The sequence below is a fragment of the Prionailurus bengalensis genome, chromosome C1 (assembly GCF_016509475.1).
Source record: "Prionailurus bengalensis isolate Pbe53 chromosome C1, Fcat_Pben_1.1_paternal_pri, whole genome shotgun sequence".
Classification (NCBI taxonomy): Eukaryota; Metazoa; Chordata; class Mammalia; order Carnivora; family Felidae; genus Prionailurus; species Prionailurus bengalensis.
Genome location: NC_057345.1, coordinates 6,555,681 through 6,565,000, shown reverse-complemented (window position 1 = coordinate 6,565,000; position 9,320 = coordinate 6,555,681). Strand labels below are relative to the sequence as shown.

At 58.4% G+C, this 9,320-nt stretch overlaps 1 protein-coding gene across 2 annotated transcripts in view; it reads right to left on the bottom strand.

Annotated features, from left to right (window-relative positions):
- The window catches only part of SPSB1 (splA/ryanodine receptor domain and SOCS box containing 1), a 69,740-nt gene that overhangs the window by 12,518 nt on the left and 47,902 nt on the right, over positions 1-9,320 (bottom strand). For both annotated transcript variants that reach the window (XM_043573726.1, XM_043573727.1), the window contains exon 2: positions 225-1,067. In XM_043573726.1, coding sequence (XP_043429661.1) covers positions 225-918 — 694 coding nt within the window. In that variant the 5' untranslated portion in view covers positions 919-1,067. The remainder of the gene's footprint in view (positions 1-224; positions 1,068-9,320) is intronic.

The window sequence follows — 9,320 nt, the reverse complement described above, 5'->3', positions numbered from 1 at the left end:
CATCCACGAGGTGCTATCAGGTAATCTGGCCGACTCCGGCTAGAATTCTTCATTTAAGCAGAGGAAGGCAAGAGTGACCTCCGAGGATCTGAATATGCTGGGATGTCTACCTAAAGACAATTTAGTTCCAATGACTGTGAACTTTTGGCCAGGCCCAGCCAGGATCCCGGGGACACAAGAAATCCAGGAATGCTGCCACACTGGACAGCACAGAGGACACTTACGGTCGAGGCCATTCAAGTAGCGCATGCGGATCTCACAGTGGCCCCAGACGGCACTCACTACAGGATACAGTTTTTTGCCCTTGAGTCCTCGAAAAGCCACTCCCATGTACTGTCCGTCCACAATGAAGCTCAGAGTCCCGTCATCCATGTCCAAGGCCACAAGGAAAGAGTCAGGGACAATAAATGTCTCATCCGGCTCCAAAAAGGCCGGGTACGTTTTGCTCGGCTGGTTTTTGCCATCGTGATAGAGCCGGTTGCGCCCCAAGTCCCAGCCCCAGGACTCGTGGTTATTCCCCACGAGAGTCGTGTACCCAACGGAGTGCAGGGGGGCGTCCGCCGTCGCCACCCCCACCACGGCGTGCGTGCCCCGCTGCCTCATGGCCCACGTGATCTGCCACACGTGCAGCCCACGCGTGTACCCGACTTTGCCCCTGATGGCGTCCGTGCTCTGGGCCACCGGATGCCGGTGAAAGATCAGCTTGTCGTCCTCCTTCACGAAGACGTTGAGCGATCGGTCGTTGTTGTTCCACGAGTGGAGCAGCTGGATGTCGTAGGACACGGGGGGCATGTCCAGCAACAGGTCCAGGCGGGTGGGCTTGCAGTAGTCCAGGCCCTGGAGCTCCTGCTTCAAGGGCCGGTACGTGGGGTCCCTCATGTCCACAGTCTTGATGCCTCCGGTGACCTTCTGACCCATGTTCGCCTTTGGTTTCACCTTTGCACCGACTCCCAAGGCAAACTCATCAATCGTGGGGTCTCCCGTCCAGTTTTCCAACGAGGCCCAGACAGACGTCCCAAGGAAGGTTTCCAGGCAGCCTCTGTGGACTGCGGCGCGCTCAGTGTTGCCTATTGGATGGAGAGAGAAAGAGCGGGGTGAGCAGGGCGTGTGGGAAGAAGGGGAACCTGGAAACCAGGAGCACAAGGCTACCCACATGGACACGTCCCAGCCACCTGGCCTCTGTGCTCCCAGTACACCTGATGCGGGCTCTGGCCTCATGACTACACCGCCAGGAAGGAGAGGGGCTGTTCACCAGCGGTTAGCACGGGGACGCGGGCCTGGGGACCGGGCACCATGCTCGATGGTGTCGGCTACACGACACTCTCCAAATGCCTCATCACGGTTTCCCAGGGCAGAAGGCCAAGTTGGCAGGGATCCTGAAATCAGCCCTGGGGCAATGGGCATCTTCCTTGGGCAAAGCAAAGGGAGGCTTGTGTCCCTTCCCTGCTGTCTGCAGGGAAAGTGAAGCCCTGACAGGCAGCAGAAGCTTCCAGACTCCATTTCCCAGCACCTCCTCTTTTCTAGCACAGTTGTTTGCAGGGGTTCGCGCTAGGGGACGCGACCCGGGCGTAGGCGGAAAGCCCCCCTCCCGGCCTGCTGGTCCCTGAGGCTACAGCGACCTCCCCAGCAAGTCCTGTGTCCCTCCTGGGCCGCGGCCACCAGTGACACTCTTCTCATGGCCCCCGGTCAGGTGAGAATGAAGACTCTCGCCCCCCACCCCCAGGTAGTTCTGGACCAACACTTAGAGGACCGTCACTTTTCCCCACCCACACCCTTCAACGAGCAGCCGGTGTTTGGCCCCTTGGGTCCCAACAGCCCATCTGGGGAGGAAGCCCGACTCCAAGACTTCACCGTGTCATGGGGTTGGAGGAGAGACCTCACTGCAGGTGTCCCGTCCGCTCGGCTGGCAGTGCCAGGAGGGTTACGACCAAGGAGGAGCGTGTGACACGTGGGTGCCCGGGGGCCGGCAGGGCCAGGAGTCGGGGAGGGCGGGGGCCATCCGCAGTGGGCCTGCTGTCTCTCCTGGGCCTTCCAGCAAGCCCGGAGTTGCCTCCCTCCCCTGGGACCACGTCTTCAGGGTGACCTGGCTTCTAGGAGGCTGGCTCTCGGCAGAGCAAATGTCCCTGTGTGGGAACACTTGGACCCGACCCCCTTATCTCAGCGAGCACACCAAGCTTCTCGCCCTCCCCTTTCTGGTGTGGAATGGAAGGCTTGATCGCTCCCCGACGCATGGTCATTTCTTCAGAGACAGGCTAGGACTTCTTATGTCGAAGGTATGCAAAGCTGGTATAAAGCAGAGGTGTCCCTCTGCAGCCAGAGGGCCACCCTGGTTCTGGAAAGTTCTGTGGATATCGTGACCTGATGTCCCGGATCCCCCAGTTTCAAGCTTTCAGGCCCATTGAGTCCTGAGAGCCATCGAAACCCCCAGGACTCACCTGTGGTCCCGCGGAGGGTTTGGCACCTGCTTGCCAGGCTGTGTGGGGGTGGGGGTGGAGAGAGCCAGGAGAGCCATGTTTGGGGGTGCAAACATGGTCCTGGTAATTGCAGAGACCGGGGCCCACCAGGCTGCAGCCTTCCCTGAACCCCCTCTTCCATGTCTCCCCAGACTCCATTCGAGTATTTTCCTGAGCTGGTCCGGGGCAGTTCTCCAAGTCGGAAGCACCCAATCCATCTCTGCCTGGGCGCCTCCCTCTGGCTGGTGCCCAGTGGCCTCCCCGTGCAGGACGCTGGTGGGGACCCCAGTCAGCCCTCTGGAGGACGGGAGGGAGCTGACCTCCTCAGAGAGCTCATTTCACTGCTTCCTGGAGCACAACGGCCATGGCCCTTTGGTGGGATCTATCCCAGCACCTCAGCGTTCCCATGCCGGGCACAGATGGGGGAGTGAGGAAGGGGCTGGGGGTCAGGGGAGACACTGGGCAGGCAGAACATGCGGGAGAGAAATGTGGCGGGGAGAAGTCCCTCCAACACATTAACTTCAACTACTTGGAGAGACGGACTCCTGGGTGGCTCAGTCGGTTAAGCGTCCTGACTCCTGATTTCGGCTCAGGTCGTGATCTCACGGTTCGCGAGTTCGAGCCCCATGTCGGCTCTGCACCGGCAGCGCGGAAACTGCTTGGGATTCTCTCTCTCTCCTCTCTCTGCCCCTCCCCTGCTCTCGCTCCCTCTCTCAAAAGAAATAAACCGTAGAAAAATAATAAACTACCTGGAGAGAAACGGGTGGAAATGGAGCATGGGGGAGGTGGGGAGAGCTGGCACAAGTCAGGGGTGGAGCTGGGGAAGGGATGGGGGTGACAAAGGGAGAGAGGAAGGGAGCTCTCAGGCCTGTGAGCCGGGGCCTGCACACATATAACTCCTGCTTCAGCGAGACCAGGGATCAGCAAACTTCTCGGATAAAGGGCTAGATAGTAAAAATTTTAGGCTCTGTGGCCAGGCAGCCTGTGATAACTACTCAGCTCTGCCTTGTGGCGTGAAAGCAGCCCCAGACGGTGCGTTGATACACGAGCATGGCTGAGCTCCAATAAAACTTTATGAGAATAAGCTGGTCCCTATTCTTGGCCGAGCTCGGCCAACCTCTGGGCTAGACAAGGGGCCTCGCACCTCATCTCCGCCGAAGACGGAGGGCCCAAGTGGAAGGCAGAAGATGTACGTGGGAGGGGATCTGGCGGCCACAGCGTCAGGCCGGCCTCAGAGCGAGCCAACAGAAAAGACGGCATAAGCTCGCAGTGGCAGGGGGCGACCTGTTCAGGTCAGTCAACCGCGCTCTGAGATTCCACGGCCTGCCGGCAAAGTCCGTGTGCGCGGCCCTTGTGCTAAGCTCCCACCCTCCCGGGCCAGCAACCCAGGGCACCGTCCAAGAGGGAGGGTCCTTTCGGGCCCCCGGACCGCGTGACCTCGAGCAGCGGGAGTCTCTGGGAGGAAGAGGGGCAGGGTAAATTGTCTGCGGCACCGCGGGGTGGCTCCCGCCCAGGGGACGTGGCCCACCCGCTCTGCTGCCTCTGGGCCGGCCCGTCTTCAGGGTCACCCCCGGGTGGTCAACCACCATAGCAACCCTGGAGCCATTCTTGATTCACCCGTCACCTGCCTGCCCCCACCCCGTGTCCAGGCTATGGTCCAAGTTGACACTTCCTTCTTGTAGAGCTCATGCTGTCCACGCCTAGCCACTTCCTTGCCTCCCTTTCCTTCCATTTTTAAATGTGGCCGCAGAGATCTGCCCTTCTGGGGGTCTCCAGAAACTCCACTAGCCCCTTCTTGGGAAGAACCAGTAAGGTTCTCCGCCCCCAACGTGCACTTCCCTACTCTGCTCCCATCAGCGCTGCCCCTGGGGCTTCCAGTCCTGGGGGGGCACTCACGCACCTCGGGCCACTGCCTAGGACTCGCCCTTAGCTTTTCCGAGGCTCTGTTTGCTCCTGGGACAGGGCTGTCCCAAGCTCACCTCTCCTCAACAGAGACAATGTTCCAGAGAGGACCTAGTACAACTGGCAATTTCACTTCTGCTTTTGTTTTTATTTTTATGTTCCAGGCTGTGCTCTGCACACTGAACAAAGATCCCTGTTATCCATTTTCTTGGTCACTGCACTTGGTCCTATGATGGACGCTGGCCTTGAGCCAAGACCCAGGTGTCTGAAATGTTGAGCAAATCAAATTTAACGTCCCCCCCGCCCTTTTTTTTTTTTTTTTACTTTTATTTATTATTAGAGACAGAGAGAGACAGGGCATGAGCATGGGACGGGCAGAGACAGGAGACACAGAATCCGAAGCGGCTCCAGGCTCGGAGCTGTCAGTACAGAGCCCGATGCGGGGCTCGAACCCACAAACCGTGAGATCGTGACCTGAGCTGAAGTCAGAAGCCCAACTGACTGAGCCACCCAGGCGCCCCTAACGTCCCTTCTAAGCCAGGGGTTGGCAAACTTGTTCTGTGAGGGGCCAGATCGTAAATATTCTAGCCTTTTCAGAGGATATGTAAATGAATGGGCATGGCCATGTTCCAATAAAACTTTATTGCCAAAAAACAGTGGGCCAGATTTGGCCCGAGGCCACGGTTTGCTCACCTCCATCCTAAACCCATGCCAACTGCTGACGTTATTTCCAAAATGGCTGGACGCGGTTCTGGGGGGCTGGGGAGGGCACGGAGTAACAGAGGCACCGGCTTGGCCTGTGCAGCAATCGCTAACACTGGGCCAAGGAGTCGGCAGGGGATGCCAAACTTCAGGGAGGAACCAGAAGAAGCAGTACAGTCCCCAGCTCTGGGACCAGTCCCCTTTCCTGCCTTCTGAGAGGCAAACGCGGATGTCCAGGCCTTTCAGGGCCTCAAGTTGTCACGGGAGTGTCAGGGCCTGGAATGGCCCAGCGAGTCCCTAGTGAGTCTCCACGCATTGGGAGGACCCAGACCTTGTCCCCCTGGGGGAGAAATAAAGCTGCAGCAGGTGTGGCTGTGTGTTGAGCTACCGGGCTGGAACAAGAGAGGCCGAGGACAGAGACGGCCCGCGGCCATCGCCACCACCCACTGGTCCCACACACGGCATCAACCGGGGCTAATGAAAAGCGGTGCTGGGCTGCGGCTCCTTCACTCTCTCTGCGGGGTGCTCGTTCACAAAGCTCGTACACACAGGGGCGCCTGGGCGGCTCAGTCGGTTAAGCGTCCGACTCCCGGTTTCGGCTCAGGTCATGATCTCACGGTTTCACGAGTTCGAGCCCCGCATCGGGCTCTGTAGCTGGCAGCTCGGAACCTGCTTGGGATTCTCTCTCCCCGGCTCTCTAGGCCCCTCCCGGACTCACACTGTCTCTGTCTCTCTCAGGATAAATTAATCAATTAAAAACAAAAAGCACCGGACACGGGGTCCCCAAGACTACTCCAGACTGTCGCGAGCCAGCTCTCAAGACAAATTCCTCGTTTGCACCCCTCCCGCCCCACCAGCCTCTGATTGCCCGAGTAACATACTGTCCCCACTGTCCTCAGTCCCTGCTTCTTCCCCAAGATCAAAGACATGCCTGGAGCAGGGGTGAGCAGGACTCCAGGGTGACCTGGGGCGGGGGCGGGGGGGGGGGATCTGTGGTTTTGGTGGGTGGGGTGTTGCCCTTGTAACGGGCATAAATACAGCAGCAGGATGGCCCTCTGAACCAGGAGCAAGAATGCACGCGCACCTAGAAACACGCGTGTGTGCGCACGCGCACTTCAGTGGAAGCAAAGTAAAATATGTCCAAAGGAGCTCTGACCGTCGGACTGTCCCTCTTGCCGGTTCCGGGGAGTCGACAAGTCATTCTGGGTTGGGAGCTCCTGGCGACATCTTTTTCGACAGGTAAAATCAGATTAAAGATCAAACAGGGTCAGAGGAGAAAACTAACCACAAAAGGGTGGGTCGGAAAGCCCGCGAGGGAAAGGGCCCCCTTCACACAACGGGCAGAGAGCGTGCAAGTCCTAACACAGAGCTGCACCTCCTGTGGGGTCACGTTCTCGAGCCGCGGCTGGCACGGGGCCCCGTGTGGTACAAGTCACTGGAGGGGGTCCAGGAAAGGCCGTGTGGACGGCTTTCTCACCTGGAACAGCAGGCGAGGCGCCCACCCCACTACGTCTCCCTTGTCGGGGACCTTGACCTCGTGGTCAAGTTCGCCCACGCTGATGAGCGGCTGTGGCGCCGTCCCTGAGACCGAGGGTGCTCCTGGGGCCTCAGTCTTCACGCTCCACTTCCCTCTGCTCAGCCGGGGCCCTCCTCCCACTCACCAACCTGGCACAGCACTGGCCCCAGTATGCCGCAGGGGTGGGGGGGGAACAAAGGGGGGAGGACCCGCCCCCAACATCAAAGCCAAGCACCTGGTTCTGTCTGGTGCACTGGAGGGCTGCCTGGGGGCGTCAGAGAGGAGCGGCGCAGTGGGAGGGAAGCAGGAATCAGAGCCAAGGGGCAGGGACACTGGCCCTGTAAACTGCCTCGTCTTTCCCGGAAGAGGGACACAGAGGGGCATGAGCAAACACACCTCAGAAGCTTTAAGACTCTGCATTTACTTAACAATCGCGTGCACGAGATTAAAGGCTCTGGGGCCAGGGGTGGGGGTTGGGGGTGGGGCACAGAGGGCGAGTGCCTGCTGTCAGGCCAGATGTCGCCGAGCCCTATGGTTTGACTTGGGGAGACCCCTTTCCCTCTCCTGAACCCCGCCCCCCAACTCTCCCCCACTAATGCTACGCACACATCATCTTCGATGGGTCAAAAGCCAGCTCATCCACTGCAAAAGGGGACGCCTCTCAGACCCTCTAAGGGGCAAAAGCATCCCACTTCAGGGACCCATGCGGGATGCACAGGGTTTAAAAGCTTGAGGTGGTCTAGAGAGAATGTAGGGGAAAGCCACCCACGCACAGGTACGGGGTGCGTCCGCAACACGCACCTGGGCACGTGGGGCCACGTGGCGGCCGCCATCCAGGCATACGACACCCAGCAATCACCCGCCAGCTGCTCTCCCAGGATCTTGCCTACGGAACCCGAGAGCCCTGCACGGGGACACGGGGACACGGGGACAGAGACGCTCACGGCCCTACGACGCCCCCGGCCTTGGAGAGGAGCAGACAGCCCCTCGGACGGCTGACTTCTGCAAAACCTCACGTGACGCTGCTCCATGGAGAACAAGATGCAGGACGGGATCCTATTTCTGTAAGAACGGAATTTAAGAAGATTCTATCTGCACATGTTTATCTGTGGGCAGGCACAGAGAAAGGTCTAAAATGAATAAACACCAAAGCTTTCACAACGGTTAACCCCGGAGGGGGGCGGGGTGGAAGGAACGATGCATTCACCGTGAACACTTTTTGAACTGAGTTTTTGTGTGTGTGATGCACGTATTACTTGGGTAACGGAATGATTTTTAGGCACACGGAAACGAATAAAGGCTGGAAACGAAAACTGGCTTTACACTTCCACAGAGGAGTTGTTTCCTAAAGTAACTCCTGGAGGCTCTCCACGTGTGTGTCACTTCTTCTAAAGCGGACAGAGGATAAATGTTTAATTCAGCCGGCAAAGACGCACAGGAAGGATCCAGAATCGGGAGGAGGGCAAGAATCACCGGGTACAGCCCAGGGGGCCGTCCCAAAGAGGGACGTTATTTCCACAGTGATTGCTCCCAGGATTTCCAGTGGCACGGTTTCTAACTCATAATTTGAAATTGCCCAGTAAAAATGGGGTGGCTCCTGTCCCCCCTGGACCCGTACGAGCTCTCCTAAAAATCATCCCTTTGTTTTGTGGTTTGAGGAAAAGTCTGTTGAATGGGCGGAGGGACGGCTCTGATGGAGACACACCCAAGGTGACCGGTGACAAATGGATGGGGTGGGGGAGGAGGGAGGGCACACACCCAGGAGGGCCGCCGGGGAGAAGAGTGGCACTCACACACTCACCTCCTTTTAACTCAAGTCCCCCTCAGCTTGTCCGATTGACCCCAGAACAGTAAAACCATTGTCCTGACCCAAGATGGGGAAAGAATGAAATGCAGGCTACGGAACAAGGTGACCCATTTATAAAGCCTCCTTTCACCTGAAGATCAAATAAACCCCCTCCCTCCGCCTCCCCACCTCACACGTCGGTGTCTGCAGCCCAGAGTTTTGCAAGAGAGGCACGCCCTGAGCGGTCTGTGATTCTTTCAGACAACTTTGCAGCTTGTTGACTTGCTGTCCGGCTCTGCCTGTCAGTTAGGGTTTCACGCTCCCGTGAGCCAGGACTCGGGGACACGCTTTGGTGGTGAGCGCGCTCGGGGCGTGCTCCGTGCGAGCCTGGCCACGGAGCCCCTGGCAGAGGGGTTCCCACCAGCAGGATAAGGCCGCGCGGCAACGGTCCCCCGCACCCCCCACCCCCCCATTCCACCTGCCCCTTTGAGGAGAGATCCCCCGGAACACCCAGGAGAGAGCCGTGTTCTTCTCAGGCGGGGATATAAACGTGAAGTCTCTGCGCCTAGAACCAACAAAACGTATCGGTCCCTTCTGGAAAGTTCTGACGGGTGACTTTGGAGAGAAAAGCCCGCATGGTCCAGAGCTCTAGCCTCTGACCTCAAAAGACCAAGAATGCACCTGCTGTAAACACCTACGGAAGGACCCAAATTACTCACGGCACTTTCAGAAAGGGCTCACGTCAGTTGAACCCTGCCCCTGGGAAATCGGCACTACATTCATACAGAGACTGAAAATTAAAATAAAGAGCCACGGCTGCACCCAATCAAGGTTGTGACGGCAAGCACCTGCACTCCGTTCAGATGAGAACCCCTGTTCTTGGAGGGACCTCGGTGACACACGATGACCCACGGACACCTCGTCAGAAGGTTGCCGAGACAGCGGCCGAAGAGCCTTTGAG